This window comes from Pundamilia nyererei, unplaced genomic scaffold (assembly GCF_000239375.1).
Source record: "Pundamilia nyererei isolate P.nyererei 1_Seehausen unplaced genomic scaffold, PunNye1.0 scaffold00076, whole genome shotgun sequence".
Classification (NCBI taxonomy): Eukaryota; Metazoa; Chordata; class Actinopteri; order Cichliformes; family Cichlidae; genus Pundamilia; species Pundamilia nyererei.
Genome location: NW_005187477.1, coordinates 51,756 through 69,480, shown reverse-complemented (window position 1 = coordinate 69,480; position 17,725 = coordinate 51,756). Strand labels below are relative to the sequence as shown.

Here is a 17,725-nt window from a genome sequence, read left to right as displayed (position 1 = left end):
CACAGCTGTGTCAAATCAAACTGACAACTTATAAAAGCGTCCACTCAGTTCGTGACTGCTACAATGCACGTGAGCACGGGCACTGGAAGCGACATGGCAAGATCGCTGTGAAAGGGGATTAGGGGACGGAAAAAAACAAAATAATAATAAGTAAATATGCCTTTAGCGCACTTGGAGCAATCTCGTGTGGGGACACGTATTAATTCACCAAAAATACAAAAATTAGAAGTTTTATTACAAACTCAGAACGGCTTAATTTAGGCACGCTAGCTCGCTATTTTAGCTAATCCCCACATTCGTGCTGCGTCACACAGAAATTTGGTCGAAGACAAGAAATGCACGACCGTAATTTACCGCTTGGTAACTTTTATCAGAACATAACAGCAACGTCGGATTAGATAAACAAAATGGCACTTAGTAAAAATGAACTTACCAGAAGTCACCTTCAGGAATTCAAGGGTTTCTCATGTGCAAAAGCGCGAGCACGTGAAGTTCGAACATGCGCAGAGGTCGTGAGCTTGGACGCCAGTAACCGGAACTTTTTGTTTTTAATTAATAAATCAATTAACGGGCATGCAAATACAAAAATAAATTGTAGACACAGAAAATAATAAAAATAAATAAATAAAATGAAAAAATAATTAATGATAGTCTTTGCCACGGAAATAAAAAGGGGCACACTTACAAAAACTGAGTAAAGAAAGACTCCTACAGCTGGCGGTTACACTCCTTCAACCATCAGTTTACGAATGGTTTCATTTTAACACGTACGAATTTATGTGTCTTAAATTTATTTCACATTAAAACAAAGTCATGCTCTAAATTTGATTAGTCACGTGCTCTTTAAGTTTAACATTTATTTTTTGTATGTTATGCACGGCTCTTATTTTACAATCAGTATTATTTTTATAGTGATTACTGTTGTTGCTGGACGTACTGTTATTATAATTATCAGTAACATTAGTTGTTCTAGTATTAGTATTAATATTAACAAAGTATATCTGATCTGATCTTTTTATTTTAATTCAGATTTCTTGTTTTGTAGTGAGCTGCAAATATTGTTCGAGGCAGAATTCACAAAAACAAATACATTATTCCCACACAATGCACAGTCACTCACATCCAAGTAAGACCTTATTATATCTCATTTAGGATTTTGAAGCTTATTTCTTTAACTTCATTCATCTCTAACCATAAATCTACCAAGTGTTCTGGCTTTTATGGTAATGGAATTCTTCACAGAGCACCTCATGCTTTAACAGATGCCATCCATTTAACGAGCTACAACCAACTCTCTGTTCATCCATGTACAAATACTCTGAGTGTTTTTTGTTTGTTATTCTATGATGTAACATGTTTGATGCCAGTGCTTTCTTTGTTACTTATGTGTTACGTCACATTTTGTAACAATGGGTATTTAGTTTATCTTTAATCATGCTGTACATTTTATTTTTATTTATTTTTATTCATTCTTAACCAGGGAATGGAGGTGTCTTTTATTTTATTGCAGTGTTGCAATTGAGTATCACATGGGCTTTACTTGTAAATTGGTTTGCAAGTAGTTTTTATAAATCATTATAATTTATATATAAATATCAGCAATATAATTATATTATCACTAAACTGATACATGTCTACGTGGCCACACTGTATTTTATTTCCTACTTTTGAAATTTTATTCTTGGGTTAATGTAATTTATTCTCGACCTTGGAGCCAAATGTTTGTTTTATTTTATTTTATTTTGATGTTGTAACTCAGTCTTGTATGGGTTTAAATTGGTATCCAACTTGTTCTTTTGTTTTGTTTTTAATATTCCTTTCATTTATATATGTTGGATTTTTATTGTGTGCTTTGGTGCAGCCTTGTCTAACACTGGTCTTGGTAAGCGCATAAATTCATTAAAAAAACACCCTTAGAGTCTAAAATGATTATAAACTAAGTAACAGCGAGAAATAAGACCTGGGTTACCTACAGACAGTCAGCTTTAATATGCCTCCTAAAGGGAAGTTTCATTTGACTGTCACTGTGTGTGTGTTTTTAGGTGCATACATGTGAATACAGTACTTCCTGTTTGACATGTTTTGCCAGGTGTGTCGCTACTTGATTCCACCTGTCCCACTTTCATTTTGTGACAGTGTGTCTGTAGATAGACAAGTAAGTGGTTGCAATAGGTAAATTAGAATATACTGCTCAACGGCTTTCAGCCTTCAGTTGTGTGTGAGTGTGCGAGAGAGCACTGCCACACAAGGACTACATGTTTGCTCAGTAATCTCCGGCTCAACCTGTCTGATAGGTGTGGGCTGGCTGGCAGTGACTTGCGCAGATATGAAGTCAAATCCAACACAGTCTTGAGAGAGAGGAGGGAAGCTTTTGCATTCCTGAAAAGCAGAAGGAAAGCAATAGAAGAACAACTCTCAGAAACTCCAGGAAGACAAACAGAAGAAGAAGAAACCATGGGAAAAGGTGAAAGGCGAGGAGAATGCTACAAAATGTAAAATAAACCCGGGAAGCTTCTTCTGCAGCAGTTCGACAGATGGGTCTGGAATCCTAATGTGGCATTTCAGGCTCTGGGAAATACAAGATGTTGCTGTTTTTCTCAGCATCATGTTATATATGTGCCACCTAGGTAAGCTCAACACATTCCTAATTCTGCTGCTTTATCTTTGTGGTACGACCTACCTATGTTTGTTTAACACTTGAAATGTTGGATGAAGTTTCAGTCCTGTCAGTAGAAAGTAAATATAGGCGATCATGGCAGAAGTGGGAAGTAAAAAGGTCAATATTCCCTAATATTATCTAAGCAGAGCTCAGGCATGTAGCCATGAAACCGTGCTGAAGCATGTTAGGGATTTTATTACGTAGCGTCTGATCCGTTTCTATTGTTGAGGTCCCGAGGGGTCAAGCCCCCGCTCTATAACACGATGAGCCCACTCTCTCTTTCTCTGGCTGTATCGTGTCTGCAACCACGTGACAGTCAGAAAGCTGAAGATTGCAAAGTACCTTATCTGAACTATAAAACTGCAACCACTCAAGGCTTCAGAACCTATAAAGCTGTGTCCCACCGACATAACGATCCTAGAAATAACATCCGAGTGCCCAGAAGTGTTGTTTCCAAAAAAATCTGAATCTAAACCAAATCTCAGGAAACACAAAACAAAAGTAGCAAAATTAAAAGCGAACCAGGGTGCAGGAAACAGTCAAAAGAAGACATCAGGGCTGCTTTAAAAAGTATTTATGTGATTTCTTAACAGAAAAATAAGGAAAGAGTCAGTCGGGGTTTGTTGGTAAAAGGTTTTTTTTGGGGGGGGAGCCCAGACAAAAAGATATCTCCCATACTGACTTGCTTCTCAGTCAGCGCTAGTATTTTTCATTTTAAATTCTTTACCCGTGCTTCATTAAACAAACACACCACCTGCAGAACCAGATCTCTCCCTGACACGCACGCGAAAATATGCATTAAAGCTTGGCCTAAACACACTGCCTCTTATATTCATTCTGATACCTGCCAGCTAGTTTGACTAGTTTTAATCCTCTGGGGAAAAGAGGATGGGGGTGGGGGATCAGACAGAGCAGAGGCAGAGCAGGAGACATGCCACAGTGTTTGTCAGGAACAGCAGCTAATCGTGTCATGGTGGAATGAGTCCTTTTTATGGCGCTCCATTGTGTCACACACCAGCATGTTTCTACTCTAATTGCTATCACTGTGACTCAAGTCTCTCCCCCCACCACTGAGAATCAACAGATTTTTCTTTAAAATAACATCCGTATATCTAATGATAAAAATGTTCTCCTCATAGTTTGAATATTTTTTGAGTTACAGTCCGTTGAAATACAAAGGTTGGAACATTGTAATCTAAAGCCAAGATCTTGCTTTTGTTTCTTTTTCATAACCACCTTAACATAAGATATCGTGACACATGTCTTACTTTCAACAGCAGAGAATAGAATAGAATTCAACTTTATTGTCATTGCACATGCACAGGTACAGGGCAACGAAATGCAGTTTGCATCCATCCAGAAGTGCTTTAGTGATATAGATATATTACAATATATATTAGCAATAGTATAGATATGTGAGTATATTACAGAAATGGGTCTATTATGGTATGTTATAATGTACACGGTATGAGCCACATTAATTTAATTCTAAAGCTAAAGAGTAACAGAAATATTTGTCATGCTCTTGCAGTTTTGAGCTGTTTTCATCTGTACTCTAGTGTTTTCTATGAATTCTGCTTCTAGTAACTCTGACTTTAGATTTTGTGAAGTGATATTATTGGGCTCTGGTTCAGTTGTCATGTTAGTGTTTGTTCCTCCAGCTGAGTCGTCTGTTTCTATGATCCTGTTTATTCTGAGTAGTGTTGTTTGTGTGTTTATTTCTTGTTTTACTTTGATAGACACTTTTCTCATGTGTCTTGTTTCGACTTCTTACTTCCTGCATGTATTGACTTTCGAATCCCCAGGTATTGCCCAGTATGTAGTCCTGTCTCAGCCAAGTAAAGGCTCATTATCATTTGAATCTGCCTACGTGCCCGATGCTTGGGTCCTCTCTCCACCAAGTTATGACACATGTATTGGTGTCCTGGATGTTTGATCTGTTTTCTGATCATTAATTCGAGAAAAGTTTAAAAAATGCATTTTGGGTAAACTTTTAAAGGTCATATCACCTTGCAGGATAGGTGGCTGGATAAAACAAGTTATAGCACAGGAAAGGTCTCCCTTTACATGTATTTTGATACCAGAATCAGTTCAACATGTTGTAATTTAACCACATGTTAACACCTGTGAACGCAGCTTATGGCTGTTGAAGGAAGAAACAACACTGGTGTTCACGTCCTGTATAATAGTTTGGAAGTACCACTTTACTCAAACAACTTTAGGACTTTAGGAGAGTCTGGATCACTGAGGCTCTTTTTGCAATTTGCTGCTGTGTTAATTTTCTTCTGATGCAAAGCAGAATTTCCCTTTGACTTACTTACATTCAGCTGATTCTAGAATAACCCAGAGAATACAGACTAATGTATGCATGTATGTTCATGTGTTTGTTTAGCTGGAGCCATCTCCATATACTCTCCTCAGAGGAGCCTGATCCGCTCAGTGCAGGACGATGTGATCTTCTCAGTGAATTTCACCTGTAGCGGGATCCCAAACATACAATGGACTTTTATGTCAGGATTGGTGAGCCGGACGATAGGGGCCTGGCAGCCGGGGGGGTACACCAACATAACGGAGGACTACAGCAGCCGAGTGCAGGCCTATGACAACGGTTCGATGGGCCTGTCAGACCTGCGGCTGCAGGATGGTGGATTTTACGTGGTCACCATCACAGAATCAACTGGGAGCAGCAAGGATTTTGGTTTCGTCCTAAAAGTAAATGGTGAGAGTCTTTACATTAAAAAACAAAACAGAAAACTAACACACAACGAGGGAAAAAGAGCATAAAAGAAAGAAACAGTCCTGGCAGAACAGCTCAGTTTTTAAAGCTTAAGGTAATGAACAGCACTTCTGTCATACCTGTACAAAGAATTTCTTCACAGGATTTAAAAAAGCAGCACTAATCGTGATTAGAGCATCAACAAAAGCCCTCGGCTTCAGTTTGACGTAGTCTGACTGGCATTGTGGTAACAGTTGTTTGGATTTAAAGACGACAAACGCCCTGCCCAGATTTCCCAAACAGGGCGTCTGTGGTTATTAGAGGCAGGCTCAGAACTGTTTTCCACACCAGACAGAGTAACTCTAAAGCAAATAAACTATGAAAATGAAGAATGAAGAATGGCACATGTGCTGTGATAATTTTAGGGAGGAATGAATGCAGGAAGGAAGAACATATGGATTGACCAAAGAGGGGAAGTCTTTTTTTTAACAAGTGAACATGATGAAAAATTATCTTTAATAAACAGATCAGCCCTATTTGCAGCTCAGTTTGCAGTAAATAAGATGTGGCTCCTGTGTTTCTGTCCTACAGAGGTTCTGTATGAGGACCTTCAGTACCTTACTGTCTCTTTTTTGGCCCTGGCCTGCTTGGCCAGCCTTCTTATGCTCACCATGTGGCTCCTGGACAAGGCCTACAAGAAGATAATGGCATGCAAGCGCAGGAGAGAGATGCCAGGTAAAGCCATGTGTAAACAGCAGAATCCATCTCAGTGAATATCCTCTAATGGTGTCAATGATTGTGCATTCAGGTGATGCCAGAAAAACAGGTTTGCAACTTGGAAATGTCTTGTGAATACCCATTCAGAAGATTTTGGATTGCTGGCATTGCTCAAACATATTCTTCCCTGATTTCTTGAATGGATATGTGCTGAAAACATTCATAACCAAAATAGGTCACTCTACATGGAGGACAACTATGTAACCAAAACAAATAAAAACAAAAAGATAAAAAGATTTGTGTGTCTGTTTCTCCTGCAAATATCCAGTGTTTTACAGAATTTATTACATTTTTGTGGCAATGATAATGGAAACACTACAGGACACCTTTATACACATTCATACAATACTTTATTGTCTGCACTAAACAGGCATAGTCTGAACTACATGCAGTTTAACAGGTAGTCCATGGCAGACCTGCTGCTTTCAGGGATTTCAGGGCACATTTGCAGGCCAGTTTCCTCAAACCTCTCCCTGGTACTGAGGATGAACTCTTGGTGCAGGTTTAGTCATAAAGTTCTGTCATGCAGAAGTTTGGGGCAGAAATTTTGAACACAGAAAGAGTGCCATCAGATTCTGATCCATCATGCTATACCAGGGGTAGGCAACTCCAGGCCTCGAGTGCCGGTGTCCTGGAGGTTTTAGATGTGTCCATGATCCATCACAGCTAATTTAATGGGCTAAATGACTCCTCAGCATTTCTTGAAGTTCTCCAGAGGCCTGGTAATGAACTAATCATTTGATTCAGGTGTGTTAACCCAGGGTGCGATCTAAAACCTGCAGGACACCAGCACTCGAGACCTGGAGTTGCCTACCCCTGTGCTATACCATCTGGAAACTTACAGCAGCTTAATTTTTCAGCATGACAATGATCCCAAACACACTGCTAGCACAGTAAATGCACACCTGGATAGAAAAACACACAGTGGAACACCATCAGTCATGGACTGGCCTCCTCAGAGTCCTGACACAATATTATTGAAGCAGTGTGGGATCATCTTCAGAGAGAACAGAACACGAAGCAGCCAAATCCAAAGAATAGCCATAGGAGAACTATTCCTGAAGACTACTACTAAATAAGTTACAAACTGGTTTCATATAGGAGGCAAATAAAACCTGATACAGTGTCTGAAGTGTGGCTGCTTTTTTAGGTAAAAGGTGAAATAATAAAGAAGACAATTTTCCGCATAAACACGTTTGTGAGCGTGTTGTTTTATCTACAGTTAAAATGTGTTCTTCTTACCACTGCATGATTGTGTGGAGAATAAATATAGGTTGAAGGGTGTGATGGTTGACTATGGTTTGACTCTATCATTGTATCACAGTAAGGGCGTGTTTGAGTGCAAAGGTCTGTGAAGACCTATTATAGCTTTGTTTGTTGTCTTAATCATGTATTGACACTTTAATCCCTTTTTTTGTTGTTGCAGAAAACGATGTGACTGAGCTGCAGATAATGAACGTCTGAGTGATGACTCACCTGAAATGGCCAATCAAAGCTGTCAGTGATACAACATGAGGACATACTTTTGAAGGTGGAATGTTTTGTACATCAAACTGTCCTCTTTATATACTCTAGTTACTTACAGCTCAAAGCATGACCAGTCAGTTATGAACACCTGCACTGTGTTGGTATTTTGTACTGATATTGATATTTACAGATGACTGTCACTGAATGAGTGAATGTGAATATACCACCGATGATACAGGAACACAATAAATCTTGTATTTATTCTCTAAGCAAAGAAACTGTGTGACTTTATTTTACTCATGACCAAGGGTTAAACTGGGCTGGTTTCATTAATAAGCAATTAAATCAGATTATTTCATGATAACAACAAACGAGTTTCGCTTTTGTGTGCTGCAGGCTGGTGATAGTTTCAGCTGAGGCCTTGATGATACAGGCTCAGCAAATCAGAAAGTAATGTAAATAAAGTTGTGTCCAAAGCAGTCAAGTAGTAATTGCAGTTTGCTAAATCCACACGGAGCCATGAAGCTGCAGTGACACAGGTCAGCTGATCACGGCCCGGAAAAGGAAGAAAGGAAGGAAGGAATGCAGGAAGAAAGAATGAATGAATGTAGAAACAAAAGAAAATAATTGTTTTTCTTTTATTACCTAAAGAAAAAATATCCGGTTCACAGTGCAAATGATTTTGTGATTTCTTTCTTAATGAACTCTCTCCTCCCTCGTGCCTACACAGGAACTTCAGGTTCCCCACCTGCCTGAAAGTCCAGACTCAAAGTTAGTTTATCTAAAATGTTGTCACATCAGACAAATGGAGTGGTATTAAAACTGCACACACACACACACACACGCACACGCACACACACACCACACACACACACACACACAGACACACACACACACACCTAAGACAACGTTGAACTTAATGTGGTCAAATTTAAAGTTTGAACCGGCAAATCCCTAAGTTCAGTTTTATAAACAGTGTCTCTTTGATCCACAGCTGTATTCTTAAGAAAGAGGACAAATATATATAGACAGACTGCTTTTTATTTTGTATCAAACTGTTTGAGGTATATACACACAGTCCACACCTTACACTATAAGCAACAGGCAGAGGACACTTGTGTGGACAGACTTTACGGCGGTCCACAAGTTGGTTAAAAAATAAAAGAAATGAAAGTGCTGTCGATTCTTTCAAATGTGAGGAAGAGAGTCTATGAAGGAAGATTGTCCTCTTTAAATAAACTGTTATTTTGTGTGTGGGAGGAGTCAGCAGACAGAGTCAGCACCTAAGGACAGGGAGTCAGCGCCGCCATGAGGAGCTCCATCTTGTAGACAAAGTTTCGGCCCTCCATCTTGCTCCAATGGACCTCTTTGTACGGCCCTCTGAGGTGGCTCCACTTGGCGTCCTGGATGACGTCGCTCTTTGGCAGCTCTTTGATCTGGCTGCGAGGGAACTGCACCAAAACTTTGCAGCCGCTCTCTGGGCCGTTACGTACTGAAGAGAAAAGAAACTTTGATGAAAAACCACTGACAGTTATTTACTTTGCTGCATAATGATAAAGAGCTGCTGAGCAGACTTTTGTTGTTTTTAAACAATGACAATAAAGTTTCTCTCTTGTCTCGCCACACATTATTTTTCAGTGTTTCCAGATATTCAGTATGAGTGTTGCATGGAAACCGGTTCATGATGCATTTCAATGATGTTTGAAGAGAGGAAGTTTCCCAAAGATTCCCCAACTTGTATCAACCTGTCTGCTTAATCCTGAGTAATTTTCCATGAACTGACAGACTGGGTGTCGTCTTGATTTATTACATTAGTTTCTGCCTTTTCTTTAAAAAAAAAAAATATATATATATATAATTTTTTTTTTTTTTTACATTTTAGCCTTTATTGGGGGGAGGTTAGCTAAGGGAGAGCCTGAATGTCTCATGCATAGAGGCATGAGTAGTACTGAGTTGCTGCTGCTAATATGCTCTTCCTACTACAGAGAAACCTGAGGATCCGAGAGCCATCAGTCTCACCTGAGATGGCGTACTCTCCGTTGGGAGAGGCAACAGTGACCGCGGAGGCATTTCCGATGCTCTCCACTGGGCCCAGACCTACATGGTTACTGAAGCTCAGGACGTGCCAGCCCATCACCTTAGCCAGCTGCTGAACTGCATGTACCTGATGCTGCGACATCTGTGAAAAGAAGGCAGGCATACGCAGAACTAAATACTGAAGCATTACAGTCAACAGTGTGCAGCCATGCTTCTAGTAAATTCAGCCTCCTCCAATAACTGTGGAAGTTACTGGTGTTACCTGTGAGAGGAGAAAGTCTTGCAGCTCCTGTTCCTGGTGTGACAGCGTGACCACACGTCCATCTCTGTGCACCACCCTGATCTGCTCCACACCGATGTTCAGCTGCAGCTGGATGGACCTAAACACAGCAAATAAAACACAGTGAGCCTCATTTCAGAGGATCAAACACGCTGGTCCAGAGTCATGTAAACATCCATATATGAGGAGGGAAAAGCTTTTTTCACATCCATTTATTTATATAGTTCACAACAGCAGTGAACGAAAATAGAAAAATATAATGGTAAGAGGTAAGTGGAACCAAGATCTAGGCCATTTGTTTTGTTTGCAAAGTTTGCAAAGACTGCTAAATTTTGCCAAAGGTAGTTCACTCTTTGCAACACAGAACGCTGTTCTAAACAGATTTTTCAGGACTTCTTGTTGTGCTTAGTTTATTTTTCATATGTTTTTTGCAATTGCCGTTTGTTCACGGAAAGATACTGTAGACTGAGCAATAATGCATTTCTTGCATTTCTCAAGGGTTCTGATGGGGTCTTTCTTAAAATTACTGGTCCCAGTAACAAAGGCACTTGTCGACTCAGAAATCGAGTGAAACTAATGACACACCCGGCAGAACTTTATGTTATTTAGCTCGTCATATTGCAGCCACAGAAATTCTTTTGTCCATGAAACCAAAAAAGCTGCACTTTCTTTTTGCCTCATGGTCTGATTTGTCATAACTTCTCCATTTTGTGGTCGGCTTTTCTTTGGCTGTCCCCTCTTCACCCTGACCTGTCTTATTTGGCTCTGCAGAACTAAAATACCTGCGTAAATCCATCTGCTTTTACACAGGCACTTGCATAATGATCAGCAATTCTCTGCACAATCAACCTCTATGACATGTTTAAGCTTGCTGCGGAAGATTTCACTTGTCATATTTGCATAGTAAGCTAACGAGTGATAAGGAATTGGAGAGGAATTAATCTGTCACTCACCAATCAGTACTGCCGCTCTCTATTCACAGTTTGCGCAATGGCAAAGTGAACGTGAAGCAAAAAAACAAAAACAAAAAAAAAAGCGCAAATTTAAACGCGATTTCATTATGTCGCATATTGACAGTGGCTCTTCGATGCCAATGACAACATTACCCAGCTACGTTTGCGAAAGGATGCAAAAGTATTGACATATATTTTTCCTTCCTATGATAGCCTGATGGGCAGGGCTGGGATGGATTTTGGTAGCCCGACCGGAAAAACTGCTAGCCCCGGGACGTCGGGATAGCGATTTTGCGAGCCCTGAGACTATTAAATAATAAAAGCTGCAGCTATTGAATATTTTAGTAATCAAGTATCCTATTGATTATTCAAGTAACTGGATAAGAAATACATCTGCCTTATAATAAATACTTAAAAGAGAAAAAACAAACAAACAAAAAAAACCCCACAGGTTATCAAAAAACCCCAAAAAAACAGGAAATAGAAAATTGTTATTTCTACAGTGTGTACCAATGTTGTAATATAACTACATACAATGCCCATAAAAAACAACAACAAAAAAAACAACAACAAAAAACATTCATGCAAATGAATTGCATGCAGTGGGTCAAAAGCCCTACTTTAAAGTCCTCTTTTCTTCACATCAAAGTTCATTAAGCAGGTTGTTTTTTGAAGGACCCTGCCAGCTGTTTCCCAGTAAAGGTTGTGATGGTGATAACAGTGCTCTGATTTGGACACTAGAAAAATGAGCTCACCGTCTCAGTTAGACAGTCACTCTTGCTGCTGTGTTATCAGTAATTTTGTTTAAAAACTGGGGACCATGTGGGTTTAATGTTGTCATACTTTTTATTCACATGCTGCTTCTAGATACATTTCTATTGCAGGTTTGTTTTTAGTTGCAAATGTAGGTAAAACATTTGCATTTACATGGCGGCCACTGAGCGCTGCAGAGCTGAGCATTAAACAAATCAGCAAAGCAAAAACTTTGTGTCAAGGATTTTTTCAATTGTTGAATTTTTCGATTACAAAATACAAAATTTATTAATTCTAATAATTTAAAAAAAAAAAGTATTTTAAATTAAAATAACAATAGTACAAAATGAATAGTGAATATTTAGTAAATATTTAAAATCTGTAAATCTGTGATAATAAAAAATATAGTAAAAATAAAATGTACAAATAAAAAAATAAATAAAAATAAATATTGATATTTAAAATAATGAGTAAAATAAACTCCTCTGCACTCCACTTACTTGCAGATCTGCTCGTAGCCTTGTGAAGTGATGAGCACCTTGACACTGGACTCGTATACGTCATTAATGTTGGACCAGTGAGCCTGGATCTGCGGGTCTTCAATCCGACTGGCCAGACTATCGATGGTACGTGCCGTCCTGTAGACCACAAACACCGTGGTACCCGTGAAGAGTATTGCTAAGCATTATACAGCCAACAAAAAGTAGCTAACAACAATTCTTCTGTTAAAAGGTTAAATATTTTAAGATAAAAGGACATAATTTAATTTCCATAATCAGTTTGGGATTAATAAAGTATTCTGATTCTGATGAAACAACAAAGACAATGTGAGCCATCTGCTAGCCAAATGTAGGCAAACGCTGCTTTTTTGGGCTGCTCAAGTTTCTGGAGCTCCTAAATTTGCAGTAAAATTCAATATTGCTGCTGGTAACTATTTCTGTATTTGTAAAATTACATCAGGATATTTTACCTGCGACGTAGGAAGATGTGTTTGGCCTGTTTGATCATCTTCTCCAGCAGCCCCTCAGTCTGCTGCCAACTGGAGATTTCTGCCTTGTCATAGGCCAGTGGCCCTGCCAAACGCAGACGTTTGTGCCCAAAGGGAGCGCTAGAAGGGTGCGGTATCACCACAGAGCTCAGCTGCTGCTTGTGAAACTATAAAAGAAACAAATGTTGCCAATGAAATGTGCACTGAGACAATGAAATTTAAATTAATAACAACAGAAGTGTCTCCTGGCAGAGTACAAGACGACAGGTTTCCAGGGTTGTTGTAGGTAGAAGAACACAAATATATCTTAATATCTAAAAAAAATTCCAACATTAAAACTTTAAATTTACAAGAAAAAAAAAACCCTCATAGATTCCTTCACTTTGTAGCTGTATTTTTCTTGTAAGCACCCTCTGCTCAGAAATGACTGTCTCTTCCTGAGTGCACATCAGCCGGTGCTCTCTCCCTGTTAAAAGGGAGTTCTTCCTCCCCACCATCACCAAGTAATACTGCAGGGGACTATTGCAGTTTTCTCTTTAATTCTCTACGGTCTTTATCGCAGTCTAAGCACACTGAGACCGGACCAGTATTCTCTAACTGAGATGGATTTTTTGAGGATATATAGTTAAAAGTTAAAGGAAAAAGAGAAAAATATTTAACGCATTTCAGATCATATCTGATAGGTTTCCTCCAGAGGTGGTTAATAGATTGCGCTCTATAGGAATCTCACTTCTCACCTCTCTCATCATCTGATGCAGATTGTGTTCTAGTACGTAAAGGTGGTCGTCCGGTTTGGGTTTCTCTGGAGATGCCCGGTTGTTTTTCTTCTCTCCCGTAGAGTGGCACAGTGAGATTGACAGCTGCAGACCTAGGGAGAGAAAAATCACAGGTGTGTTTGGAGGGGAGAATGACACTTTGGATGAATTAGGGCAGGAGGATCATCAAAGACTCCAGTCACCCCAGCCATAAACTGTTCAAACTACTTTACAATTTGAACAGTAAGTACTGAACAAGGTCCCGAACCTGGACCGGATACTGCAGTACGTGACAATAAAAGTGATTTGATTTGAGTGTTCACTAAAAGTGAAAGAACATTCTTTACACTCTTGACAAATGTGAAAGCTGAATACCTCGACTTGATGACGGCTGCTCGTACGTAACATTAAGAATATTACTCAGAACATTAATATGGTGTTTGTTTTATAGATAAAAAGAGGAATGCAGCAGGTAGCACCTGTTACTTAACCTCCAGTAAAAGAGCACTAAAAAAGAAAGAAAGAAGAAAAAAAGCCCACATTAGTCAGTCATTATGTTAAATGTTATTCTAGCTGTCAGAGTGCTTCATGTTCGTATTCATGCCTCTCTGCTTTGTCTTTTGGTCACTTCCTGTTTTACTTCAAAGGTTGTTTTTATCGTGTCTTATTTTGGTTTTACCTCCTATTTTTTGGTCTTTTGTTTTCCTTTCCCCTCACTGTTCCCACATGTGTCTTGTTTTGTAATCAACTCTTTGTGTGTGTGTGTGTGTGTGTGTGTGTGTGTGTGTGTGTGTGTGTGTGTATATATATATATATAATACCACTTCTTGCCTTTCTTTATCAGATTGTCTGTCTTCCTCCATCCCCACCTGTTCTTATTTGGATCTTTCACCATTTGTTAATACCTATAGGTCCCATATTATTTCACATTAAGATGCGTTAACTCGAGTCTCAACGAATCCCCATAATGTATATTTCAAGTTTTAGAGAAAAATACCACACAGGTATTTTTTGTACGATGGCTGTGAGTCTACATTTTGGTTCTAAGTTCTATTAAATTACAACAAGATATTCCCATGGTAATATCGAACAAAAACCACCGTGTTGTCATGGATTTCGTAGACATAGACTAATGCATCGATATTGTAGCATTTTTTAAAAATGTTTTCATCTCTTTAATGCCATCCACAATCACTTGACAAGTGGACAACCTCCCGTGCTCTTATTTTGAAAGTTTACTCTGTTGCGGCAGTCTCAACCCACGGTGAGACAAACTACATTTCCACCATTTTTGGACTGCAGTCCTAGTTCTGCTCTGAAGACCTGCTGTGAGCTGGAGGGTCCCCCTAACCTGCAGCAGGTGGAGAACTGGTCCTTGTGCTCAAGCACTGGGTCAGTTATTCTCTCAAGGCAAGGTATATGCTTCCGTATGACACACATAAGCACATATATAACTGTGAGAAACACTGAACCAGGACCCCATTTGTGTCACATTCTCACCTGGGAATGGCTGTGAGATGATCTGGTTTTTCACAACAATGTGAGGGATCTGGGATTTGATCTGAACTGCCTCCCTGGACAGCTGGGCGAAGATCTCCTTACAGAGCAAAACATTCTGAGCCGCCTCCAGTTTCACGTGCCATTGCTGCGTACCTGAGCAGAGACAAAAGAAAAGACCAAGAGTTTTGTTTGTGGGATTTACTCTTACAATTTAGATTGGGCTCAGTCATCCTTTGCCAAAGCCTAAAGAGCGCTTTCTCACACAGAATGTAATAATTTAGTATTTTCATAAAATGCCCTTCTAGAAAAAAAAAAAAAACGTGGAAGAAAAGAGCCTCTGTGTTACTGAACAACTTTTAATGTGTATATGTGCTGAACCATACCAGCTTTGTTCTTTTGCTGTTGTCTGAAAAGGCTGACGGTTCCCAGATCACCAATGTCAGGAGCTTGTTTCTGAATGGACACCTGAAGATACAAACAGTATCTTTCTATTACACCTAATATATCTGGTAATTATTTAAAATCAAAGAATGAACAAGGAATGAGAAAAGATGAATAAAAACATATTATACATGTCATTTCCCTCTGACCTTGATGTAAGCAGACCCCTCCAGGTCACTGGGGATCTGGACGTCCAGTGGGCAGTAATCCTCTGGGATTTTTTTGTCCAGATCAATGTCAGTATTTTTGATCACTTCAAATGTGCCATGATGGGGGAAAAGGGAGCCTGCACGGGCAAACACGGAAGTTAGAAAACAGGTTTAAAGTGTCTTAATGTTAATCTGTAGGATGCAGCAGCACTGACTGAGTGAGGTGTTTTCCTCTCTTATCACCTGCACTGCGGTAGCTGAGGTCTCCCAGGATCTTGTCTCCAACTTTGCGTAGTTTCCACTGTGAGCGCAGCCGCAGCAGCTCAGAGTTGAAATCCCTTTGCCTCCTGTTCTCCTGGTTCTCTGTGACTGACTTACTGAGCTTCTCTGCTCCCTTTTGAAGGATCATAGCTGCTGTGGCCAATGATTTCTTTTTACTGATCAGCTGGAAAACTTGTGGTGTCTGCAGGAGTTGGAGAAGGAGCAAAAGATCTCTTTGTGGACAAACCTAAGAGTGCTTTGCTGACATTTAGAGATATTTTTGTAGAACCCTTAAAAAACCCTTAAAAAAAATCAGTTTAAGTGACATGTTTAATTTACCTTTCCAGCTGCTGGATCCTGAGACACGGGGTCTAAAGCCATGTACTTCTTCTCCTTCACCACGCTGAGCACATCATAGAGTACACACATCTCTGTGAGGGCGCTGCGGAGGTTGTTACGCACCGAATCCCAGGGCCAAAGAGACGGCTGAAATTTTACTGTGCCTATGCAAGAAAACAGAAAATTGGGCTCGATTCCAACAAGTGATAAAAAACCTTATGTTCTGTTTTCAATTCATTTGTGCAGTCTACTTGGTGGTCCTCCTTTCTTCAGCAGAGTCAGGAGTAAATTGTAAATAAAGTTTAACTTTATTTAGCTGGATCTCATTACTCCTGAAATCCATTTTATTTATTTATTGGAGCAGCGGGTGTACTCTTAGGATTGACAGAATTCATAATTCCATCAGTTTTCACAAGGCCTCCAACACCTTGCAGCCTCAAAACATGACAGGCTCCATTGTGATTTAAATGGTAAATAGATTGTTTCTTATACAGCACTTTTCTACTCTGAGCCCTCAAAGCACTTTACGCAACTTGCCTCATTCACCCATTCCCACAAGCACTTTTTTCCTATTCTCTTTATATGTAACATTCACATGCTTTCATACTCTGATCAACTTCTAGTATCTTGTCCAAGGATATTTGGCATGAAAATTATATATTTATTGGTAATTATTCACCATCTAAGTGAAGTTCTGAACTGAAATGTTTAACCTATGATGAATGAAGTTCAGCTTGATATTTTATGTTGGCCTAAGGCACACAGCAGCTGATTATACCAAGGAATGTGTGATGGCTCGTGTAGCTCTAGCTCCTTGCTTTATTTAAGCATTTTACCTTCTTCCTCCTCTCCATCCTGCTTGCCCCATTCTCGGTCCTTGGGTTCTCCCTCAACATCCTCCTCTGAGTCGGATCCCTGGCTGAAGTCAATTCTTTGTGCCAACTTTGCCAAGTTCTGGGACATGGATAGAGGAGGGACATAGGTCTCTGTCCCATCCAGGGCCACTTCCTGCACCTGCTTCTCACAGGAAGACTCGATGCTGATCCTCACCGCTGGACCACCAGACATGATGACAGACTTGGCTGAGAAGTGGAGTGGACAGGCAGAAAGGGTTAGTCATCAAACACAGACACAGGGGAGACCAGAAAACCTCTGAATCAAACATTTGATATAGGTTGTTTAATAACCAGAACACTAAAATACTTCACTTCCAAATGTTAAAGTAAAAAACGAGAATTAGAAACTGCTCCTCAACAACTTTGGATGATAATAATTCAGCTCTTTTAGTCACTTTGTAACGTTTTACTAGTTAGCAACACTAGCTAGTGTTAGCTCTTTGCTTAGCTCACAGCATAAAAGGAGACTCGAAAGCTCAAGAGAACAGCTTAAAACACCAAATACTATTTTACTCCTGTAAATCTTACCTCTGGCGTTCACTAGTGTTGGAGGTATCGAGGAATACTCGGGTATTGCATTAAATGTTCCAGTAGCGGTGAAAGGCTCATCAATACAGGAACGAGTGTAACTCCTGCACGGTCCCCCTCCCACCGCGATTGTGATGAACTCTGAGGTTGGAAGCTGTTTCAAACGCTTTGTGTCACTTTAGCACTATTTACGTATTTAATGCTTGTATATATATATTATTGATGT

The 17,725-nt window shown here is 39.7% G+C and overlaps 2 protein-coding genes across 3 annotated transcripts; one reads left to right on the top strand and one right to left on the bottom strand.

Annotated features, from left to right (window-relative positions):
- Positions 1 to 2,145: 2,145 nt before the first annotated feature.
- Positions 2,146 to 7,888, top strand: vstm5 (V-set and transmembrane domain containing 5). 2 transcript variants are annotated; one of them, XM_005737419.2, is made up of 4 exons: positions 2,146 to 2,627; positions 5,052 to 5,378; positions 5,967 to 6,110; positions 7,579 to 7,888. In XM_005737419.2, the coding sequence occupies exons 1-4, from the start codon at positions 2,552 to 2,554 to the stop codon at positions 7,614 to 7,616; spliced, it is 585 nt and encodes a 194-aa protein (XP_005737476.1). In that variant the 5' UTR covers positions 2,146 to 2,551; the 3' UTR covers positions 7,617 to 7,888. The 2 variants fall into 2 exon arrangements, with proteins under 2 accessions (XP_005737476.1, XP_005737475.1); XM_005737418.1 differs by lacking the exon at positions 7,579 to 7,888 and adding an exon at positions 6,184 to 6,373.
- Positions 7,889 to 8,640: 752 nt separating this feature from the next.
- med17 (mediator complex subunit 17) lies at positions 8,641 to 17,643 on the bottom strand. The gene is made up of 13 exons (XM_005737415.2): positions 17,500 to 17,643; positions 16,912 to 17,157; positions 16,076 to 16,239; positions 15,719 to 15,938; positions 15,476 to 15,612; positions 15,269 to 15,350; positions 14,886 to 15,038; positions 13,368 to 13,498; positions 12,613 to 12,797; positions 12,143 to 12,280; positions 9,919 to 10,036; positions 9,639 to 9,798; positions 8,641 to 9,111 (listed from the first exon to the last, which is right to left on the bottom strand). The coding sequence occupies exons 2-13, from the start codon at positions 17,141 to 17,143 to the stop codon at positions 8,903 to 8,905; spliced, it is 1,929 nt and encodes a 642-aa protein (XP_005737472.1). The 5' UTR covers positions 17,144 to 17,157; positions 17,500 to 17,643; the 3' UTR covers positions 8,641 to 8,902.
- Between the last annotated feature and the right edge of the window lie 82 nt (positions 17,644 to 17,725).